General features: G+C 56.5%; 1 protein-coding gene across 1 annotated transcript in view; it reads left to right on the top strand.

Moving 5' to 3' along the window:
* Positions 1–23707, top strand: part of MUC2 (mucin 2, oligomeric mucus/gel-forming) — a 90295-nt gene that overhangs the window by 42860 nt on the left and 23728 nt on the right. Inside the window, exons 40-52 of the mRNA XM_080595727.1 lie at positions 276–446; positions 1812–1982; positions 3348–3518; positions 4884–5054; positions 6420–6590; positions 7956–8126; positions 13460–13630; positions 14984–15166; positions 16532–16702; positions 18068–18238; positions 19592–19774; positions 21128–21310; positions 22676–22846. Of these exons, the coding sequence (XP_080451853.1) occupies positions 276–446; positions 1812–1982; positions 3348–3518; positions 4884–5054; positions 6420–6590; positions 7956–8126; positions 13460–13630; positions 14984–15166; positions 16532–16702; positions 18068–18238; positions 19592–19774; positions 21128–21310; positions 22676–22846 (2259 nt within the window). The remainder of the gene's footprint in view (positions 1–275; positions 447–1811; positions 1983–3347; positions 3519–4883; positions 5055–6419; positions 6591–7955; positions 8127–13459; positions 13631–14983; positions 15167–16531; positions 16703–18067; positions 18239–19591; positions 19775–21127; positions 21311–22675; positions 22847–23707) is intronic.

Here is a 23707-nt window from a genome sequence, read left to right as displayed (position 1 = left end):
AGCTGGTTCTGCTTTATTCCTGTCGGCACTTCCTCTGCTCAGGTTGATGGCGTTTCATGAGGTTGCTGGAAAGCCACGGAGGTTAATGCCAAGCGCCATTTGCCGGTTTGCAATAAAGCACTGTGTTTTCTCAGGAACCACTCCCCCCGGCACCACATCTGTTGAAACTGTGTCGACCACCACTCGCCCGCCAATATCGACGACAGGCCCCACTCCCCCCGGTACCACGACTGTCCCTGTGTCGACCACGACTCTCCCACCAATCTCAACGACAGGTCCCAGCAGTACCACCAGTGGCACGACGCCCTCCAGCAGCAGCACCCCGGGGACAACGTCTGTTACTCCTCCAACGACCACGTCCCCGACTACCCTGACTACTACCAGCGCATCCACGCCCACGCCGACACACACCACCTCCCTGTCACCTCCGTCCTCGACAAGCGAAGGTAATTGTCTGGCCATGGGGACACGTGTTTCCTTGTGGGGGGAGAAATGAAGGTCTGTGAGCACCTCGACTTGTGTGCGCTTTCTGTGTGGGACGAGGGCTGGCAGGAGTTATTGAGCCTTCCCGAAAAGCGCTGGTGCCCAGCGCTCGGCCTGAGGCTGGCTGTGTGGAGGTGAGGAGGGTGCAGGGGTCCTGGGCAGAAGCTCTGGTGTTTCCCAACGCTGCAGTGCTCTGTGGAGGTTGTTCCAGCCTGGGGCCTCCGGCCGGCTTAGTCAGATAGGGATCGGAGTGGAAGTCTTGCGTTTGCTGCTGCGGGGCCTCATCCTTCAGCTGGAGAGAACGTCGTGAGCGGGAAGCGGTGTATGCGAGGGGAGGGGGGCTTGTCTTCTGTGTCACTGTGTTTCCAGGCGCTGTTGGGACGCAGCTTTTGCCAACTTTCTTCCTTTTCTTGTGCTGCATTAGCCCCGTGCTCTTCTGGTGTATGCAGTGCTCCTCTCTCTCCTACGCGTATCTTCACGTCTCGCTGCACTAGCACAGAGGTAGCCGGTTCTGAGGCAGGCCTCAGTGTGTCCTCAACAGTTTCTAACAGTGCAAACGAAAAGCAGTTCTGGCATTGAGGCCCACAGCGAGAACTAGCGTGCTCACGAGAGAAGGATGAAGCAGCATAGTGAGCCCGAGTTTCCTATCCCGCCATGGCAATACGTGGGGGAGTAGTTTCAAAAGGGCTGGCTGAGGTCTAGCGCAGATATTGCTCAAGCAGCTACTGAGGTTCAGATGAGCCAAGTCTCGCAGAGGGGATGGGCTTCTGGAGTGAACATGCCCCGTGATTTCACGCACAGGGATCGGGGATCTGTCCATGGCTTACAGGGTGAGAGCGATAGGGAAGGATGCAAAGAGGTGTCTGGTGATGTCCGTGAATTGGGCTGGATTTGGGACTGCTGAGCTCTTCTGTGCAGTGTAGAGTTTTCAGACTCCAGAGAGCTGTTGCATGCAGCGTTGGTCCCTGCGGAAGTGTTGGCATCTGTCTGCCGTGCAAGCTGTAGGAGATTTTGTCTGTGATCCCCATGTTCTTCTGCAAGTGCCACGAGGAGAGCTGGTTCTGCTTTATTCCTGTCGGCACTTCCTCTGCTCAGGTTGATGGCGTTTCATGAGGTTGCTGGAAAGCCACGGAGGTTAATGCCAAGCGCCATTTGCCGGTTTGCAATAAAGCACTGTGTTTTCTCAGGAACCACTCCCCCCGGCACCACATCTGTTGAAACTGTGTCGACCACCACTCGCCCGCCAATATCGACGACAGGCCCCACTCCCCCCGGTACCACGACTGTCCCTGTGTCGACCACGACTCTCCCACCAATCTCAACGACAGGTCCCAGCAGTACCACCAGTGGCACGACGCCCTCCAGCAGCAGCACCCCGGGGACAACGTCTGTTACTCCTCCAACGACCACGTCCCCGACTACCCTGACTACTACCAGCGCATCCACGCCCACGCCGACACACACCACCTCCCTGTCACCTCCGTCCTCGACAAGCGAAGGTAATTGTCTGGCCATGGGGACACGTGTTTCCTTGTGGGGGGAGAAATGAAGGTCTGTGAGCACCTCGACTTGTGTGCGCTTTCTGTGTGGGACGAGGGCTGGCAGGAGTTATTGAGCCTTCCCGAAAAGCGCTGGTGCCCAGCGCTCGGCCTGAGGCTGGCTGTGTGGAGGTGAGGAGGGTGCAGGGGTCCTGGGCAGAAGCTCTGGTGTTTCCCAACGCTGCAGTGCTCTGTGGAGGTTGTTCCAGCCTGGGGCCTCCGGCCGGCTTAGTCAGATAGGGATCGTAGTGGAAGTCTTGCGTTTGCTGCTGCGGGGCCTCATCCTTCAGCTGGAGAGAACGTCGTGAGCGGGAAGCGGTGTATGCGAGGGGAGGGGGGCTTGTCTTCTGTGTCACTGTGTTTCCAGGCGCTGTTGGGACGCAGCTTTTGCCAACTTTCTTCCTTTTCTTGTGCTGCATTAGCCCTGTGCTCTTCTGGTGTATGCAGTGCTCCTCTCTCTCCTACGCGTATCTTCACGTCTCGCTGTACTAGCACAGAGGTAGCCGGTTCTGAGGCAGGCCTCAGTGTGTCCTCAACAGTTTCTAACAGTGCAAACGAAAAGCAGTTCTGGCATTGAGGCCCAGAGCGAGAACTAGCGTGCTCACGAGAGAAGGATGAAGCAGCATAGTGAGCCCGAGTTTCCTATCCCGCCATGGCAATACGTGGGGGAGTAGTTTCAAAAGGGCTGGCTGAGGTCTAGCGCAGATATTGCTCAAGCAGCTACTGAGGTTCAGATGAGCCAAGTCTCGCAGAGGGGATGGGCTTCTGGAGTGAACATGCCCCGTGATTTCACGCACAGGGATCGGGGATCTGTCCATGGCTTACAGGGTGAGAGCGATAGGGAAGGAAGCAAAGAGGTGTCTGGTGATGTCCGTGAATTGGGCTGGATTTGGGACTGCTGAGCTCTTCTGTGCAGTATAGAGTTTTCAGACTCCAGAGAGCTGTTGCATGCAGCGTTGGTCCCTGCGGAAGTGTTGGCATCTGTCTGCCGTGCAAGCTGTAGGAGATTTTGTCTGTGATCCCCATGTTCTTCTGCAAGTGCCACGAGGAGAGCTGGTTCTGCTTTATTCCTGTCGGCACTTCCTCTGCTCAGGTTGATGGCGTTTCATGAGGTTGCTGGAAAGCCACGGAGGTTAATGCCAAGCGCCATTTGCCGGTTTGCAATAAAGCACTGTGTTTTCTCAGGAACCACTCCCCCCGGCACCACATCTGTTGAAACTGTGTCGACCACCACTCGCCCGCCAATATCGACGACAGGCCCCACTCCCCCCGGTACCACGACTGTCCCTGTGTCGACCACGACTCTCCCACCAATCTCAACGACAGGTCCCAGCAGTACCACCAGTGGCACGACGCCCTCCAGCAGCAGCACCCCGGGGACAACGTCTGTTACTCCTCCAACGACCACGTCCCCGACTACCCTGACTACTACCAGCGCATCCACGCCCACGCCGACACACACCACCTCCCTGTCACCTCCGTCCTCGACAAGCGAAGGTAATTGTCTGGCCATGGGGACACGTGTTTCCTTGTGGGGGGAGAAATGAAGGTCTGTGAGCACCTCGACTTGTGTGCGCTTTCTGTGTGGGACGAGGGCTGGCAGGAGTTATTGAGCCTTCCCGAAAAGCGCTGGTGCCCAGCGCTCGGCCTGAGGCTGGCTGTGTGGAGGTGAGGAGGGTGCAGGGGTCCTGGGCAGAAGCTCTGGTGTTTCCCAACGCTGCAGTGCTCTGTGGAGGTTGTTCCAGCCTGGGGCCTCCGGCCGGCTTAGTCAGATAGGGATCGGAGTGGAAGTCTTGCGTTTGCTGCTGCGGGGCCTCATCCTTCAGCTGGAGAGAACGTCGTGAGCGGGAAGCGGTGTATGCGAGGGGAGGGGGGCTTGTCTTCTGTGTCACTGTGTTTCCAGGCGCTGTTGGGACGCAGCTTTTGCCAACTTTCTTCCTTTTCTTGTGCTGCATTAGCCCCGTGCTCTTCTGGTGTATGCAGTGCTCCTCTCTCTCCTACGCGTATCTTCACGTCTCGCTGTACTAGCACAGAGGTAGCCGGTTCTGAGGCAGGCCTCAGTGTGTCCTCAACAGTTTCTAACAGTGCAAACGAAAAGCAGTTCTGGCATTGAGGCCCACAGCGAGAACTAGCGTGCTCACGAGAGAAGGATGAAGCAGCATAGTGAGCCCGAGTTTCCTATCCCGCCATGGCAATACGTGGGGGAGTAGTTTCAAAAGGGCTGGCTGAGGTCTAGCGCAGATATTGCTCAAGCAGCTACTGAGGTTCAGATGAGCCAAGTCTCGCAGAGGGGATGGGCTTCTGGAGTGAACATGCCCCGTGATTTCACGCACAGGGATCGGGGATCTGTCCATGGCTTACAGGGTGAGAGCGATAGGGAAGGATGCAAAGAGGTGTCTGGTGATGTCCGTGAATTGGGCTGGATTTGGGACTGCTGAGCTCTTCTGTGCAGTGTAGAGTTTTCAGACTCCAGAGAGCTGTTGCATGCAGCGTTGGTCCCTGCGGAAGTGTTGGCATCTGTCTGCCGTGCAAGCTGTAGGAGATTTTGTCTGTGATCCCCATGTTCTTCTGCAAGTGCCACGAGGAGAGCTGGTTCTGCTTTATTCCTGTCGGCACTTCCTCTGCTCAGGTTGATGGCGTTTCATGAGGTTGCTGGAAAGCCACGGAGGTTAATGCCAAGCGCCATTTGCCGGTTTGCAATAAAGCACTGTGTTTTCTCAGGAACCACTCCCCCCGGCACCACATCTGTTGAAACTGTGTCGACCACCACTCGCCCGCCAATATCGACGACAGGCCCCACTCCCCCCGGTACCACGACTGTCCCTGTGTCGACCACGACTCTCCCACCAATCTCAACGACAGGTCCCAGCAGTACCACCAGTGGCACGACGCCCTCCAGCAGCAGCACCCCGGGGACAACGTCTGTTACTCCTCCAACGACCACGTCCCCGACTACCCTGACTACTACCAGCGCATCCACGCCCACGCCGACACACACCACCTCCCTGTCACCTCCGTCCTCGACAAGCGAAGGTAATTGTCTGGCCATGGGGACACGTGTTTCCTTGTGGGGGGAGAAATGAAGGTCTGTGAGCACCTCGACTTGTGTGCGCTTTCTGTGTGGGACGAGGGCTGGCAGGAGTTATTGAGCCTTCCCGAAAAGCGCTGGTGCCCAGCGCTCGGCCTGAGGCTGGCTGTGTGGAGGTGAGGAGGGTGCAGGGGTCCTGGGCAGAAGCTCTGGTGTTTCCCAACGCTGCAGTGCTCTGTGGAGGTTGTTCCAGCCTGGGGCCTCCGGCCGGCTTAGTCAGATAGGGATCGGAGTGGAAGTCTTGCGTTTGCTGCTGCGGGGCCTCATCCTTCAGCTGGAGAGAACGTCGTGAGCGGGAAGCGGTGTATGCGAGGGGAGGGGGGCTTGTCTTCTGTGTCACTGTGTTTCCAGGCGCTGTTGGGACGCAGCTTTTGCCAACTTTCTTCCTTTTCTTGTGCTGCATTAGCCCTGTGCTCTTCTGGTGTATGCAGTGCTCCTCTCTCTCCTACGCGTATCTTCACGTCTCGCTGTACTAGCACAGAGGTAGCCGGTTCTGAGGCAGGCCTCAGTGTGTCCTCAACAGTTTCTAACAGTGCAAACGAAAAGCAGTTCTGGCATTGAGGCCCAGAGCGAGAACTAGCGTGCTCACGAGAGAAGGATGAAGCAGCATAGTGAGCCCGAGTTTCCTATCCCGCCATGGCAATACGTGGGGGAGTAGTTTCAAAAGGGCTGGCTGAGGTCTAGCGCAGATATTGCTCAAGCAGCTACTGAGGTTCAGATGAGCCAAGTCTCGCAGAGGGGATGGGCTTCTGGAGTGAACATGCCCCGTGATTTCACGCACAGGGATCGGGGATCTGTCCATGGCTTACAGGGTGAGAGCGATAGGGAAGGAAGCAAAGAGGTGTCTGGTGATGTCCGTGAATTGGGCTGGATTTGGGACTGCTGAGCTCTTCTGTGCAGTATAGAGTTTTCAGACTCCAGAGAGCTGTTGCATGCAGCGTTGGTCCCTGCGGAAGTGTTGGCATCTGTCTGCCGTGCAAGCTGTAGGAGATTTTGTCTGTGATCCCCATGTTCTTCTGCAAGTGCCACGAGGAGAGCTGGTTCTGCTTTATTCCTGTCGGCACTTCCTCTGCTCAGGTTGATGGCGTTTCATGAGGTTGCTGGAAAGCCACGGAGGTTAATGCCAAGCGCCATTTGCCGGTTTGCAATAAAGCACTGTGTTTTCTCAGGAACCACTCCCCCCGGCACCACATCTGTTGAAACTGTGTCGACCACCACTCGCCCGCCAATATCGACGACAGGCCCCACTCCCCCCGGTACCACGACTGTCCCTGTGTCGACCACGACTCTCCCACCAATCTCAACGACAGGTCCCAGCAGTACCACCAGTGGCACGACGCCCTCCAGCAGCAGCACCCCGGGGACAACGTCTGTTACTCCTCCAACGACCACGTCCCCGACTACCCTGACTACTACCAGCGCATCCACGCCCACGCCGACACACACCACCTCCCTGTCACCTCCGTCCTCGACAAGCGAAGGTAATTGTCTGGCCATGGGGACACGTGTTTCCTTGTGGGGGGAGAAATGAAGGTCTGTGAGCACCTCGACTTGTGTGCGCTTTCTGTGTGGGACGAGGGCTGGCAGGAGTTATTGAGCCTTCCCGAAAAGCGCTGGTGCCCAGCGCTCGGCCTGAGGCTGGCTGTGTGGAGGTGAGGAGGGTGCAGGGGTCCTGGGCAGAAGCTCTGGTGTTTCCCAACGCTGCAGTGCTCTGTGGAGGTTGTTCCAGCCTGGGGCCTCCGGCCGGCTTAGTCAGATAGGGATCGGAGTGGAAGTCTTGCGTTTGCTGCTGCGGGGCCTCATCCTTCAGCTGGAGAGAACGTCGTGAGCGGGAAGCGGTGTATGCGAGGGGAGGGGGGCTTGTCTTCTGTGTCACTGTGTTTCCAGGCGCTGTTGGGACGCAGCTTTTGCCAACTTTCTTCCTTTTCTTGTGCTGCATTAGCCCCGTGCTCTTCTGGTGTATGCAGTGCTCCTCTCTCTCCTACGCGTATCTTCACGTCTCGCTGTACTAGCACAGAGGTAGCCGGTTCTGAGGCAGGCCTCAGTGTGTCCTCAACAGTTTCTAACAGTGCAAACGAAAAGCAGTTCTGGCATTGAGGCCCACAGCGAGAACTAGCGTGCTCACGAGAGAAGGATGAAGCAGCATAGTGAGCCCGAGTTTCCTATCCCGCCATGGCAATACGTGGGGGAGTAGTTTCAAAAGGGCTGGCTGAGGTCTAGCGCAGATATTGCTCAAGCAGCTACTGAGGTTCAGATGAGCCAAGTCTCGCAGAGGGGATGGGCTTCTGGAGTGAACATGCCCCGTGATTTCACGCACAGGGAGCGGGGATCTGTCCATGGCTTACAGGGTGAGAGCGATAGGGAAGGATGCAAAGAGGTGTCTGGTGATGTCCGTGAATTGGGCTGGATTTGGGACTGCTGAGCTCTTCTGTGCAGTATAGAGTTTTCAGACTCCAGAGAGCTGTTGCATGCAGCGTTGGTCCCTGCGGAAGTGTTGGCATCTGTCTGCCGTGCAAGCTGTAGGAGATTTTGTCTGTGATCCCCATGTTCTTCTGCAAGTGCCACGAGGAGAGCTGGTTCTGCTTTATTCCTGTCGGCACTTCCTCTGCTCAGGTTGATGGTGTTTCATGAGGTTGCTGGAAAGCCACGGAGGTTAATGCCAAGCGCCATTTGCCGGTTTGCAATAAAGCACTGTGTTTTCTCAGGAACCACTCCCCCCGGCACCACATCTGTTGAAACTGTGTCGACCACCACTCGCCCGCCAATATCGACGACAGGCCCCACTCCCCCCGGTACCACGACTGTCCCTGTGTCGACCACGACTCTCCCACCAATCTCAACGACAGGTCCCAGCAGTACCACCAGTGGCACGACGCCCTCCAGCAGCAGCACCCCGGGGACAACGTCTGTTACTCCTCCAACGACCACGTCCCCGACTACCCTGACTACTACCAGCGCATCCACGCCCACGCCGACACACACCACCTCCCTGTCACCTCCGTCCTCGACAAGCGAAGGTAATTGTCTGGCCATGGGGACACGTGTTTCCTTGTGGGGGGAGAAATGAAGGTCTGTGAGCACCTCGACTTGTGTGCGCTTTCTGTGTGGGACGAGGGCTGGCAGGAGTTATTGAGCCTTCCCGAAAAGCGCTGGTGCCCAGCGCTCGGCCTGAGGCTGGCTGTGTGGAGGTGAGGAGGGTGCAGGGGTCCTGGGCAGAAGCTCTGGTGTTTCCCAACGCTGCAGTGCTCTGTGGAGGTTGTTCCAGCCTGGGGCCTCCAGCCGGCTTAGTCAGATAGGGATCGGAGTGGAAGTCTTGCGTTTGCTGCTGCGGGGCCTCATCCTTCAGCTGGAGAGAACGTCGTGAGCGGGAAGCGGTGTATGCGAGGGGAGGGGGGCTTGTCTTCTGTGTCACTGTGTTTCCAGGCGCTGTTGGGACGCAGCTTTTGCCAACTTTCTTCCTTTTCTTGTGCTGCATTAGCCCCGTGCTCTTCTGGTGTATGCAGTGCTCCTCTCTCTCCTACGCGTATCTTCACGTCTCGCTGTACTAGCACAGAGGTAGCCGGTTCTGAGGCAGGCCTCAGTGTGTCCTCAACAGTTTCTAACAGTGCAAACGAAAAGCAGTTCTGGCATTGAGGCCCACAGCGAGAACTAGCGTGCTCACGAGAGAAGGATGAAGCAGCATAGTGAGCCCGAGTTTCCTATCCCGCCATGGCAATACGTGGGGGAGTAGTTTCAAAAGGGCTGGCTGAGGTCTAGCGCAGATATTGCTCAAGCAGCTACTGAGGTTCAGATGAGCCAAGTCTCGCAGAGGGGATGGGCTTCTGGAGTGAACATGCCCCGTGATTTCACGCACAGGGATCGGGGATCTGTCCATGGCTTACAGGGTGAGAGCGATAGGGAAGGAAGCAAAGAGGTGTCTGGTGATGTCCGTGAATTGGGCTGGATTTGGGACTGCTGAGCTCTTCTGTGCAGTATAGAGTTTTCAGACTCCAGAGAGCTGTTGCATGCAGCGTTGGTCCCTGCGGAAGTGTTGGCATCTGTCTGCCGTGCAAGCTGTAGGAGATTTTGTCTGTGATCCCCATGTTCTTCTGCAAGTGCCACGAGGAGAGCTGGTTCTGCTTTATTCCTGTCGGCACTTCCTCTGCTCAGGTTGATGGCGTTTCATGAGGTTGCTGGAAAGCCACGGAGGTTAATGCCAAGCGCCATTTGCCGGTTTGCAATAAAGCACTGTGTTTTCTCAGGAACCACTCCCCCCGGCACCACATCTGTTGAAACTGTGTCGACCACCACTCGCCCGCCAATATCGACGACAGGCCCCACTCCCCCCGGTACCACGACTGTCCCTGTGTCGACCACGACTCTCCCACCAATCTCAACGACAGGTCCCAGCAGTACCACCAGTGGCACGACGCCCTCCAGCAGCAGCACCCCGGGGACAACTCCTGTTACTCCTCCAACGACCACGTCCCCGACTACCCTGACTACTAGCAGCGCATCCACGCCCACGCCGACACACACCACCTCCCTGTCACCTCCGTCCTCGACAAGCGAAGGTAATTGTCTGGCCATGGGGACACGTGTTTCCTTGTGGGGGGAGAAATGAAGGTCTGTGAGCACCTCGACTTGTGTGCGCTTTCTGTGTGGGACGAGGGCTGGCAGGAGTTATTGAGCCTTCCCGAAAAGCGCTGGTGCCCAGCGCTCGGCCTGAGGCTGGCTGTGTGGAGGTGAGGAGGGAGCAGGGGTCCTGGGCAGAAGCTCTGGTGTTTCCCAACGCTGCAGTGCTCTGTGGAGGTTGTTCCAGCCTGGGGCCTCCGGCCGGCTTAGTCAGATAGGGATCGGAGTGGAAGTCTTGTGTTTGCTTCTGCGGGGCATCATCCTTCAGCTGGAGAGAACGTCGTGAGCGGGAAGCGGTGTATGCGAGGGGAGGGGGGCTTGTCTTCTGTGTCACTGTGTTTCCAGGCGCTGTTGGGACGCAGCTTTTGCCAACTTTCTTCCTTTTCTTGTGCTGCATTAGCCCTGTGCTCTTCTGGTGTATGCAGTGCTCCTCTCTCTCCTAAGCGTATCTTCACGTCTCGCTGTACTAGCACAGAAGTAGCTGGTTCTGAGGCAGGCCTCAGTGTGCCCTCAACAGTTTCTAACAGTGCAAACGAAAAGCAGTTCTGGCATTGAGGCCCAGAGCGAGAACTAGCGTGCTCACGAGAGAAGGATGAAGCAGCATAGTGAGCCCGAGTTTCCTATCCCGCCATGGCAATATGTGGGGGAGTAGTTTCAAAAGGGCTGGCTGAGATCTAGCGCAGATATTGCTCAGGCAGCTACTGAGGTTCAGATGAGCCAAGTCTCGCAGAGGGGATGGGCTTCTGGAGTGACCATGCCCTGTGATTTCACGCACAGGGAGCGGGGATCTGTCCATGGCTTACAGGGTGAGAGCGATAGGGAAGGAAGCAAAGAGGTGGCTCATGATCTCCGTGAATTGGGCTGGATTTGGGACTGCTGAGCTCTTCTGTGCAGTATAGAGTTTTTAGACTCCAGAGAGCTGTTCCGTGCAGCGTTGGTCCCTGGGGAAGTGTTGGCATCTGTCTGCCGTGCAAGCTGTAGGAGATTTTGTCTGTGATCCCCATGTTCTTCTGCAAGAGCCACGAGGAGAGCTGGTTTTGCTTTATTCCTGTCGGCACTTCCTCTGCTCAGGTTGATGGCGTTTCATGAGGTTGCTGGAAAGCCACGGAGGTTAATGCCAAGCGCCATTTGCCGGTTTGCAATAGAGCACTGTGTTTTCTCAGGAACCACTCCCAATGGCACCACACCTGTTGAAACTGTGTCAACCACCACTCGCCCGCCAATATCAACGATAGGCCCCACTCACCCCGTAACCACAACTGTCCCTATATCGACCACCACTCTAGGTCCCAGCAGTACCACCAGTGGCACAATGTCCTCCATCACGAGCACCACATCGACAACTGTTTTTAGTGATACACAAATATCCACTCTGTTTTGATGCCTGTTTTTGCATTGAAGAGGGGCTTTTTTTCTTTTCCTACTCTCCCTTTTGGTGTTGTTTGGGTGCAACTTTTCTACTTTCTTCCCTTTCCTCTCTTGCATTTTCTCTGTGGCCTTTCCTGCCACTGAAGTGTAGGTGTGGCTGTGAGAAGGCAGATATTCTCTGGCAGGATTCTGCAGAAGGCTTCAGATGGCAGCCCACCTTTTGCTAGGGTTCAGACTCTGTGGCAGCCCTTACGTCCAATATATGCTGCTATGCCTGACCATTAGATCTGTCTAAACCTGTCTGAAGTGATTCTTTCCTTCCTCTTTCTAATTGTTTGCTTTTGTTGCTGTTCCCCATTAGAACCCTGCACACTCCCTCCAGAGGGCTGCACCTGGACTGACTGGATCGATGAGAGTTACCCACAATATGGCCCAAACGGTGGTGATGATGAGACCTTTGAGACGATTCAGATAAATAGGCCTCCATGGAACTGTGCGAAGGTTGAGAATATTTCATGCAGAGCAGAGAAATGGCCTGACATTCCCATTTCAGATTTAGGGCAAAAGGTGGAATGTAACGTTAACACAGGGCTCCTCTGTAAAAATGAGGATCAGAAGCCAGGAGGCATGATTCCAATGCCAGTCTGCGTCAATTATCAGATCAAAGTCTGCTGTGTTCCCGAACTACCTCCGTGGTGTACTACAACTACTACATCCACTACCACAACAACCATCCACTCCACAACCACAGAAGTAACCCATTCAAGCACAACGAGCACTCCTTTCACTACAACCACGACAACAACCACTCGCGCGACAGTCTCAACAACAGGTCCCAGCAGTACCACCAGTGGCACGACGCCCTCCAGCAGCAGCACCCCGGGGACAACGTCTGTTACTCCTCCAACAACCACGTCCCCGACTACCCTGACTACTACCAGCGCATCCACGCCCACGCCGACACACACCACCTCCCTGTCACCTCCGTCCTCGACAAGCGAAGGTAATTGTCTGGCCATGGGGACACGTGTTTCCTTGTGGGGGGAGAAATGAAGGTCTGTGAGCACCTCGACTTGTGTGCGCTTTCTGTGTGGGACGAGGGCTGGCAGGAGTTATTGAGCCTTCCCGAAAAGCGCTGGTGCCCAGCGCTCGGCCTGAGGCTGGCTGTGTGGAGGTGAGGAGGGTGCAGGGGTCCTGGGCAGAAGCTCTGGTGTTTCCCAACGCTGCAGTGCTCTGTGGAGGTTGTTCCAGCCTGGGGCCTCCGGCCGGCTTAGTCAGATAGGGATTGGAGTGGAAGTCTTGCGTTTGCTGCTGCGGGGCCTCATCCTTCAGCTGGAGAGAACGTCGTGAGCGGGAAGCGGTGTATGCGAGGGGAGGGGGGCTTGTCTTCTGTGTCACTGTGTTTCCAGGCGCTGTTGGGACGCAGCTTTTGCCAACTTTCTTCCTTTTCTTGTGCTGCATTAGCCCTGTGCTCTTCTGGTGTATGCAGTGCTCCTCTCTCTCCTACGCGTATCTTCACGTCTCGCTGTACTAGCACCGAGGTAGCCGGTTCTGAGGCAGGCCTCAGTGTGTCCTCAACAGTTTCTAACAGTGCAAACGAAAAGCAGTTCTGGCATTGAGGCCCAGAGCGAGAACTAGCGTGCTCACGAGAGAAGGATGAAGCAGCATAGTGAGCCCGAGTTTCCTATCCCGCCATGGCAATACGTGGGGGAGTAGTTTCAAAAGGGCTGGCTGAGGTCTAGCGCAGATATTGCTCAAGCAGCTACTGAGGTTCAGATGAGCCAAGTCTCGCAGAGGGGATGGGCTTCTGGAGTGAACATGCCCCGTGATTTCACGCACAGGGATCGGGGATCTGTCCATGGCTTACAGGGTGAGAGCGATAGGGAAGGAAGCAAAGAGGTGTCTGGTGATGTCCGTGAATTGGGCTGGATTTGGGACTGCTGAGCTCTTCTGTGCAGTATAGAGTTTTCAGACTCCAGAGAGCTGTTGCATGCAGCGTTGGTCCCTGCGGAAGTGTTGGCATCTGTCTGCCGTGCAAGCTGTAGGAGATTTTGTCTGTGATCCCCATGTTCTTCTGCAAGTGCCACGAGGAGAGCTGGTTCTGCTTTATTCCTGTCGGCACTTCCTCTGCTCAGGTTGATGGCGTTTCATGAGGTTGCTGGAAAGCCACGGAGGTTAATGCCAAGCGCCATTTGCCGGTTTGCAATAAAGCACTGTGTTTTCTCAGGAACCACTCCCCCCGGCACCACATCTGTTGAAACTGTGTCGACCACCACTCGCCCGCCAATATCGACGACAGGCCCCACTCCCCCCGGTACCACGACTGTCCCTGTGTCGACCACGACTCTCCCACCAATCTCAACGACAGGTCCCAGCAGTACCACCAGTGGCACGACGCCCTCCAGCAGCAGCACCCCGGGGACAACGTCTGTTACTCCTCCAACGACCACGTCCCCGACTACCCTGACTACTACCAGCGCATCCACGCCCACGCCGACACACACCACCTCCCTGTCACCTCCGTCCTCGACAAGCGAAGGTAATTGTCTGGCCATGGGGACACGTGTTTCCTTGTGGGGGGAGAAATGAAGGTCTGTGAGCACCTCGACTTGTGTGCGCTTTCTGTGTGGGACGAGGGCTGGCAGGAGTTATTGAGCCTTCCCGAAAAGCGCTGGTACCCAGCGCTCGGCCTGAGGCTGGCTGTGTGGAGGTGAGGAGGGTGCAGGGGTCCTGGGCAGAAGCTCTGGTGTTTCCCAACGCTGCAGTGCTCTGTGGAGGTTGTTCCAGCCTGGGGCCTCCGGCCGGCTTAGTCAGATAGGGATCGGAGTGGAAGTCTTGCGTTTGCTGCTGCGGGGCCTCATCCTTCAGCTGGAGAGAACGTCGTGAGCGGGAAGCGGTGTATGCGAGGGGAGGGGGGCTTGTCTTCTGTGTCACTGTGTTTCCAGGCGCTGTTGGGACGCAGCTTTTGCCAACTTTCTTCCTTTTCTTGTGCTGCATTAGCCCTGTGCTCTTCTGGTGTATGCAGTGCTCCTCTCTCTCCTACGCGTATCTTCACGTCTCGCTGTACTAGCACCGAGGTAGCCGGTTCTGAGGCAGGCCTCAGTGTGTCCTCAACAGTTTCTAACAGTGCAAACGAAAAGCAGTTCTGGCATTGAGGCCCAGAGCGAGAACTAGCGTGCTCACGAGAGAAGGATGAAGCAGCATAGTGAGCCCGAGTTTCCTATCCCGCCATGGCAATACGTGGGGGAGTAGTTTCAAAAGGGCTGGCTGAGGTCTAGCGCAGATATTGCTCAAGCAGCTACTGAGGTTCAGATGAGCCAAGTCTCGCAGAGGGGATGGGCTTCTGGAGTGAACATGCCCCGTGATTTCACGCACAGGGATCGGGGATCTGTCCATGGCTTACAGGGTGAGAGCGATAGGGAAGGAAGCAAAGAGGTGTCTGGTGATGTCCGTGAATTGGGCTGGATTTGGGACTGCTGAGCTCTTCTGTGCAGTATAGAGTTTTCAGACTCCAGAGAGCTGTTGCATGCAGCGTTGGTCCCTGCGGAAGTGTTGGCATCTGTCTGCCGTGCAAGCTGTAGGAGATTTTGTCTGTGATCCCCATGTTCTTCTGCAAGTGCCACGAGGAGAGCTGGTTCTGCTTTATTCCTGTCGGCACTTCCTCTGCTCAGGTTGATGGCGTTTCATGAGGTTGCTGGAAAGCCACGGAGGTTAATGCCAAGCGCCATTTGCCGGTTTGCAATAAAGCACTGTGTTTTCTCAGGAACCACTCCCCCCGGCACCACATCTGTTGAAACTGTGTCGACCACCACTCGCCCGCCAATATCGACGACAGGCCCCACTCCCCCCGGTACCACGACTGTCCCTGTGTCGACCACGACTCTCCCACCAGTCTCAACGACAGGTCCCAGCAGTACCACCAGTGGCACGACGCCCTCCAGCAGCAGCACCCCGGGGACAACGTCTGTTACTCCTCCAACGACCACGTCCCCGACTACCCTGACTACTACCAGCGCATCCACGCCCACGCCGACACACACCACCTCCCTGTCACCTCCGTCCTCGACAAGCGAAGGTAATTGTCTGGCCATGGGGACACGTGTTTCCTTGTGGGGGGAGAAATGAAGGTCTGTGAGCACCTCGACTTGTGTGCGCTTTCTGTGTGGGACGAGGGCTGGCAGGAGTTATTGAGCCTTCCCGAAAAGCGCTGGTGCCCAGCGCTTGGCCTGAGGCTGGCTGTGTGGAGGTGAGGAGGGTGCAGGGGTCCTGGGCAGAAGCTCTGGTGTTTCCCAACGCTGCAGTGCTCTGTGGAGGTTGTTCCAGCCTGGGGCCTCCGGCCGGCTTAGTCAGATAGGGATCGGAGTGGAAGTCTTGCGTTTGCTGCTGCGGGGCCTCATCCTTCAGCTGGAGAGAACGTCGTGAGCGGGAAGCGGTGTATGCGAGGGGAGGGGGGCTTGTCTTCTGTGTCACTGTGTTTCCAGGCGCTGTTGGGACGCAGCTTTTGCCAACTTTCTTCCTTTTCTTGTGCTGCATTAGCCCTGTGCTCTTCTGGTGTATGCAGTGCTCCTCTCTCTCCTACGCGTATCTTCACGTCTCGCTGTACTAGCACCGAGGTAGCCGGTTCTGAGGCAGGCCTCAGTGTGTCCTCAACAGTTTCTAACAGTGCAAACGAAAAGCAGTTCTGGCATTGAGGCCCAGAGCGAGAACTAGCGTGCTCACGAGAGAAGGATGAAGCAGCATAGTGAGCCCGAGTTTCCTATCCCGCCATGGCAATACGTGGGGGAGTAGTTTCAAAAGGGCTGGCTGAGGTCTAGCGCAGATATTGCTCAAGCAGCTACTGAGGTTCAGATGAGCCAAGTCTCGCAGAGGGGATGGGCTTCTGGAGTGAACATGCCCCGTGATTTCACGCACAGGGATCGGGGATCTGTCCATGGCTTACAGGGTGAGAGCGATAGGGAAGGAAGCAAAGAGGTGTCTGGTGATGTCCGTGAATTGGGCTGGATTTGGGACTGCTGAGCTCTTCTGTGCAGTATAGAGTTTTCAGACTCCAGAGAGCTGTTGCATGCAGCGTTGGTCCCTGCGGAAGTGTTGGCATCTGTCTGCCGTGCAAGCTGTAGGAGATTTTGTCTGTGATCCCCATGTTCTTCTGCAAGTGCCACGAGGAGAGCTGGTTCTGCTTTATTCCTGTCGGCACTTCCTCTGCTCAGGTTGATGGCGTTTCATGAGGTTGCTGGAAAGCCACGGAGGTTAATGCCAAGCGCCATTTGCCGGTTTGCAATAAAGCACTGTGTTTTCTCAGGAACCACTCCCCCCGGCACCACATCTGTTGAAACTGTGTCGACCACCACTCGCCCGCCAATATCGACGACAGGCCCCACTCCCCCCGGTACCACGACTGTCCCTGTGTCGACCACGACTCTCCCACCAATCTCAACGACAGGTCCCAGCAGTACCACCAGTGGCACGACGCCCTCCAGCAGCAGCACCCCGGGGACAACGTCTGTTACTCCTCCAACGACCACGTCCCCGACTACCCTGACTACTACCAGCGCATCCACGCCCACGCCGACACACACCACCTCCCTGTCACCTCCGTCCTCGACAAGCGAAGGTAATTGTCTGGCCATGGGGACACGTGTTTCCTTGTGGGGGGAGAAATGAAGGTCTGTGAGCACCTCGACTTGTGTGCGCTTTCTGTGTGGGACGAGGGCTGGCAGGAGTTATTGAGCCTTCCCGAAAAGCGCTGGTACCCAGCGCTCGGCCTGAGGCTGGCTGTGTGGAGGTGAGGAGGGTGCAGGGGTCCTGGGCAGAAGCTCTGGTGTTTCCCAACGCTGCAGTGCTCTGTGGAGGTTGTTCCAGCCTGGGGCCTCCGGCCGGCTTAGTCAGATAGGGATCGGAGTGGAAGTCTTGCGTTTGCTGCTGCGGGGCCTCATCCTTCAGCTGGAGAGAATGTCGTGAGCGGGAAGCGGTGTATGCGAGGGGAGGGGGGCTTGTCTTCTGTGTCACTGTGTTTCCAGGCGCTGTTGGGACGCAGCTTTTGCCAACTTTCTTCCTTTTCTTGTGCTGCATTAGCCCCGTGCTCTTCTGGTGTATGCAGTGCTCCTCTCTCTCCTACGCGTATCTTCACGTCTCGCTGTACTAGCACAGAGGTAGCCGGTTCTGAGGCAGGCCTCAGTGTGTCCTCAACAGTTTCTAACAGTGCAAACGAAAAGCAGTTCTGGCATTGAGGCCCACAGCGAGAACTAGCGTGCTCACGAGAGAAGGATGAAGCAGCATAGTGAGCCCGAGTTTCCTATCCCGCCATGGCAATACGTGGGGGAGTAGTTTCAAAAGGGCTGGCTGAGGTCTAGCGCAGATATTGCTCAAGCAGCTACTGAGGTTCAGATGAGCCAAGTCTCGCAGAGGGGATGGGCTTCTGGAGTGAACATGCCCCGTGATTTCACGCACAGGGAGCGGGGATCTGTCCATGGCTTACAGGGTGAGAGCGATAGGGAAGGATGCAAAGAGGTGTCTGGTGATGTCCGTGAATTGGGCTGGATTTGGGACTGCTGAGCTCTTCTGTGCAGTATAGAGTTTTCAGACTCCAGAGAGCTGTTGCATGCAGCGTTGGTCCCTGCGGAAGTGTTGGCATCTGTCTGCCGTGCAAGCTGTAGGAGATTTTGTCTGTGATCCCCATGTTCTTCTGCAAGTGCCACGAGGAGAGCTGGTTCTGCTTTATTCCTGTCGGCACTTCCTCTGCTCAGGTTGATGGCGTTTCATGAGGTTGCTGGAAAGCCACGGAGGTTAATGCCAAGCGCCATTTGCCGGTTTGCAATAAAGCACTGTGTTTTCTCAGGAACCACTCCCCCCGGCACCACATCTGTTGAAACTGTGTCGACCACCACTCGCCCGCCAATATCGACGACAGGCCCCACTCCCCCCGGTACCACGACTGTCCCTGTGTCGACCACGACTCTCCCACCAATCTCAACGACAGGTCCCAGCAGTACCACCAGTGGCACGACGCCCTCCAGCAGCAGCACCCCGGGGACAACGTCTGTTACTCCTCCAACGACCACGTCCCCGACTACCCTGACTACTACCAGCGCATCCACGCCCACGCCGACACACACCACCTCCCTGTCACCTCCGTCCTCGACAAGCGAAGGTAATTGTCTGGCCATGGGGACACGTGTTTCCTTGTGGGGGGAGAAATGAAGGTCTGTGAGCACCTCGACTTGTGTGCGCTTTCTGTGTGGGACGAGGGCTGGCAGGAGTTATTGAGCCTTCCCGAAAAGCGCTGGTGCCCAGCGCTCGGCCTGAGGCTGGCTGTGTGGAGGTGAGGAGGGCGCAGGGGTCCTGGGAAGAAGCTCTGGTGTTTCCCAACGCTGCAGTGCTCTGTGGAGGTTGTTCTAGCCTGGGGCCTCCGGCCGGCTTAGTCAGATAGGGATCGGAGTGGAAGTCTTGCGTTTGCTGCTGCGGGGCCTCATCCTTCAGCTGGAGAGAACGTCGTGAGCGGGAAGCGGTGTATGCGAGGGGAGGGGGGCTTGTCTTCTGTGTCACTGTGTTTCCAGGCGCTGTTGGGACGCAGCTTTTGCCAACTTTCTTCCTTTTCTTGTGCTGCATTAGCCCTGTGCTCTTCTGGTGTATGCAGTGCTCCTCTCTCTCCTACGCGTATCTTCACGTCTCGCTGTACTAGCACCGAGGTAGCCGGTTCTGAGGCAGGCCTCAGTGTGTCCTCAACAGTTTCTAACAGTGCAAACGAAAAGCAGTTCTGGCATTGAGGCCCACAGCGAGAACTAGCGTGCTCACGAGAGAAGGATGAAGCAGCATAGTGAGCCCGAGTTTCCTATCCCGCCATGGCAATACGTGGGGGAGTAGTTTCAAAAGGGCTGGCTGAGGTCTAGCGCAGATATTGCTCAAGCAGCTACTGAGGTTCAGATGAGCCAAGTCTCGCAGAGGGGATGGGCTTCTGGAGTGAACATGCCCCGTGATTTCACGCACAGGGAGCGGGGATCTGTCCATGGCTTACAGGGTGAGAGCGATAGGGAAGGATGCAAAGAGGTGTCTGGTGATGTCCGTGAATTGGGCTGGATTTGGGACTGCTGAGCTCTTCTGTGCAGTATAGAGTTTTCAGACTCCAGAGAGCTGTTGCATGCAGCGTTGGTCCCTGCGGAAGTGTTGGCATCTGTCTGCCGTGCAAGCTGTAGGAGATTTTGTCTGTGATCCCCATGTTCTTCTGCAAGTGCCACGAGGAGAGCTGGTTCTGCTTTATTCCTGTCGGCACTTCCTCTGCTCAGGTTGATGGCGTTTCATGAGGTTGCTGGAAAGCCACGGAGGTTAATGCCAAGCGCCATTTGCCGGTTTGCAATAAAGCACTGTGTTTTCTCAGGAACCACTCCCCCCGGCACCACATCTGTTGAAACTGTGTCGACCACCACTCGCCCGCCAATATCGACGACAGGCCCCACTCCCCCCGGTACCACGACTGTCCCTGTGTCGACCACGACTCTCCCACCAGTCTCAACGACAGGTCCCAGCAGTACCACCAGTGGCACGACGCCCTCCAGCAGCAGCACCCCGGGGACAACGTCTGTTACTCCTCCAACGACCACGTCCCCGACTACCCTGACTACTACCAGCGCATCCACGCCCACGCCGACACACACCACCTCCCTGTCACCTCCGTCCTCGACAAGCGAAGGTAATTGTCTGGCCATGGGGACACGTGTTTCCTTGTGGGGGGAGAAATGAAGGTCTGTGAGCACCTCGACTTGTGTGCGCTTTCTGTGTGGGACGAGGGCTGGCAGGAGTTATTGAGCCTTCCCGAAAAGCGCTGGTGCCCAGCGCTTGGCCTGAGGCTGGCTGTGTGGAGGTGAGGAGGGTGCAGGGGTCCTGGGCAGAAGCTCTGGTGTTTCCCAACGCTGCAGTGCTCTGTGGAGGTTGTTCCAGCCTGGGGCCTCCGGCCGGCTTAGTCAGATAGGGATCGGAGTGGAAGTCTTGCGTTTGCTGCTGTGGGGCCTCATCCTTCAGCTGGAGAGAACGTCGTGAGCGGGAAGCGGTGTATGCGAGGGGAGGGGGGCTTGTCTTCTGTGTCACTGTGTTTCCAGGCGCTGTTGGGACGCAGCTTTTGCCAACTTTCTTCCTTTTCTTGTGCTGCATTAGCCCTGTGCTCTTCTGGTGTATGCAGTGCTCCTCTCTCTCCTACGCGTATCTTCACGTCTCGCTGTACTAGCACCGAGGTAGCCGGTTCTGAGGCAGGCCTCAGTGTGTCCTCAACAGTTTCTAACAGTGCAAACGAAAAGCAGTTCTGGCATTGAGGCCCAGAGCGAGAACTAGCGTGCTCACGAGAGAAGGATGAAGCAGCATAGTGAGCCCGAGTTTCCTATCCCGCCATGGCAATATGTGGGGGAGTAGTTTCAAAAGGGCTGGCTGAGGTCTAGCGCAGATATTGCTCAAGCAGCTACTGAGGTTCAGATGAGCCAAGTCTCGCAGAGGGGATGGGCTTCTGGAGTGACCATGCCCCGTGATTTCACGCACAGGGAGCGGGGATCTGTCCATGGCTTACAGGGTGAGAGCGATAGGGAAGGAAGCAAAGAGGTGTCTGGTGATGTCCGTGAATTGGGCTGGATTTGGGACTGCTGAGCTCTTCTGTGCAGTATAGAGTTTTCAGACTCCAGAGAGCTGTTGCATGCAGCGTTGGTCCCTGGGGAAGTGTTGGCATCTGTCTGCCGTGCAAGCTGTAGGAGATTTTGTCTGTGATCCCCATGTTCTTCTGCAAGTGCCACGAGGAGAGCTGGTTCTGCTTTATTCCTGTCGGCACTTCCTCTGCTCAGGTTGATGGCGTTTCATGAGGTTGCTGGAAAGCCACGGAGGTTAATGCCAAGCGCCATTTGCCGGTTTGCAATAAAGCACTGTGTTTTCTCAGGAACCACTCCCCCCGGCACCACATCTGTTGAAACTGTGTCGACCACCACTCGCCCGCCAATATCGACGACAGGCCCCACTCCCCCCGGTACCACGACTGTCCCTGTGTCGACCACGACTCTCCCACCAGTCTCAACGACAGGTCCCAGCAGTACCACCAGTGGCACGACGCCCTCCAGCAGCAGCACCCCGGGGACAACGTCTGTTACTCCTCCAACGACCACGTCCCCGACTACCCTGACTACTACCAGCGCATCCACGCCCACGCCGACACACACCACCTCCCTGTCACCTCCGTCCTCGACAAGCGAAGGTAATTGTCTGGCCATGGGGACACGTGTTTCCTTGTGGGGGGAGAAATGAAGGTCTGTGAGCACCTCGACTTGTGTGCGCTTTCTGTGTGGGACGAGGGCTGGCAGGAGTTATTGAGCCTTCCCGAAAAGCGCTGGTACCCAGCGCTCGGCCTGAGGCTGGCTGTGTGGAGGTGAGGAGGGTGCAGGGGTCCTGGGCAGAAGCTCTGGTGTTTCCCAACGCTGCAGTGCTCTGTGGAGGTTGTTCCAGCCTGGGGCCTCCGGCCGGCTTAGTCAGATAGGGATCGGAGTGGAAGTCTTGCGTTTGCTGCTGCGGGGCCTCATCCTTCAGCTGGAGAGAATGTCGTGAGCGGGAAGCGGTGTATGCGAGGGGAGGGGGGCTTGTCTTCTGTGTCACTGTGTTTCCAGGCGCTGTTGGGACGCAGCTTTTGCCAACTTTCTTCCTTTTCTTGTGCTGCATTAGCCCCGTGCTCTTCTGGTGTATGCAGTGCTCCTCTCTCTCCTACGCGTATCTTCACGTCTCGCTGTACTAGCACAGAGGTAGCCGGTTCTGAGGCAGGCCTCAGTGTGTCCTCAACAGTTTCTAACAGTGCAAACGAAAAGCAGTTCTGGCATTGAGGCCCACAGCGAGAACTAGCGTGCTCACGAGAGAAGGATGAAGCAGCATAGTGAGCCCGAGTTTCCTATCCCGCCATGGCAATACGTGGGGGAGTAGTTTCAAAAGGGCTGGCTGAGGTCTAGCGCAGATATTGCTCAAGCAGCTACTGAGGTTCAGATGAGCCAAGTCTCGCAGAGGGGATGGGCTTCTGGAGTGAACATGCCCCGTGATTTCACGCACAGGGAGCGGGGATCTGTCCATGGCTTACAGGGTGAGAGCGATAGGGAAGGATGCAAAGAGGTGTCTGGTGATGTCCGTGAATTGGGCTGGATTTGGGACTGCTGAGCTCTTCTGTGCAGTATAGAGTTTTCAGACTCCAGAGAGCTGTTGCATGCAGCGTTGGTCCCTGCGGAAGTGTTGGCATCTGTCTGCCGTGCAAGCTGTAGGAGATTTTGTCTGTGATCCCCATGTTCTTCTGCAAGTGCCACGAGGAGAGCTGGTTCTGCTTTATTCCTGTCGGCACTTCCTCTGCTCAGGTTGATGGCGTTTCATGAGGTTGCTGGAAAGCCACGGAGGTTAATGCCAAGCGCCATTTGCCGGTTTGCAATAAAGCACTGTGTTTTCTCAGGAACCACTCCCCCCGGCACCACATCTGTTGAAACTGTGTCGACCACCACTCGCCCGCCAATATCGACGACAGGCCCCACTCCCCCCGGTACCACGACTGTCCCTGTGTCGACCACGACTCTCCCACCAATCTCAACGACAGGTCCCAGCAGTACCACCAGTGGCACGACGCCCTCCAGCAGCAGCACCCCGGGGACAACGTCTGTTACTCCTCCAACGACCACGTCCCCGACTACCCTGACTACTACCAGCGCATCCACGCCCACGCCGACACACACCACCTCCCTGTCACCTCCGTCCTCGACAAGCGAAGGTAATTGTCTGGCCATGGGGACACGTGTTTCCTTGTGGGGGGAGAAATGAAGGTCTGTGAGCACCTCGACTTGTGTGCGCTTTCTGTGTGGGACGAGGGCTGGCAGGAGTTATTGAGCCTTCCCGAAAAGCGCTGGTGCCCAGCGCTCGGCCTGAGGCTGGCTGTGTGGAGGTGAGGAGGGCGCAGGGGTCCTGGGAAGAAGCTCTGGTGTTTCCCAACGCTGCAGTGCTCTGTGGAGGTTGTTCCAGCCTGGGGCCTCCGGCCGGCTTAGTCAGATAGGGATCGGAGTGGAAGTCTTGCGTTTGCTGCTGCGGGGCCTCATCCTTCAGCTGGAGAGAACGTCGTGAGCGGGAAGCGGTGTATGCGAGGGGAGGGGGGCTTGTCTTCTGTGTCACTGTGTTTCCAGGCGCTGTTGGGACGCAGCTTTTGCCAACTTTCTTCCTTTTCTTGTGCTGCATTAGCCCTGTGCTCTTCTGGTGTATGCAGTGCTCCTCTCTCTCCTACGCGTATCTTCACGTCTCGCTGTACTAGCACCGAGGTAGCCGGTTCTGAGGCAGGCCTCAGTGTGTCCTCAACAGTTTCTAACAGTGCAAACGAAAAGCAGTTCTGGCATTGAGGCCCAGAGCGAGAACTAGCGTGCTCACGAGAGAAGGATGAAGCAGCATAGTGAGCCCGAGTTTCCTATCCCGCCATGGCAATATGTGGGGGAGTAGTTTCAAAAGGGCTGGCTGAGGTCTAGCGCAGATATTGCTCAAGCAGCTACTGAGGTTCAGATGAGCCAAGTCTCGCAGAGGGGATGGGCTTCTGGAGTGAACATGCCCCGTGATTTCACGCACAGGGAGCGGGGATCTGTCCATGGCT

This window comes from Anser brachyrhynchus (assembly GCF_964034855.1).
Source record: "Anser brachyrhynchus genome assembly, chromosome: 5".
In the NCBI taxonomy this organism is placed as follows: domain Eukaryota; kingdom Metazoa; phylum Chordata; class Aves; order Anseriformes; family Anatidae; genus Anser; species Anser brachyrhynchus.
Note: the sequence above shows the minus strand (reverse complement) of the source record. Positions and strands in the feature narration are given on the sequence as shown.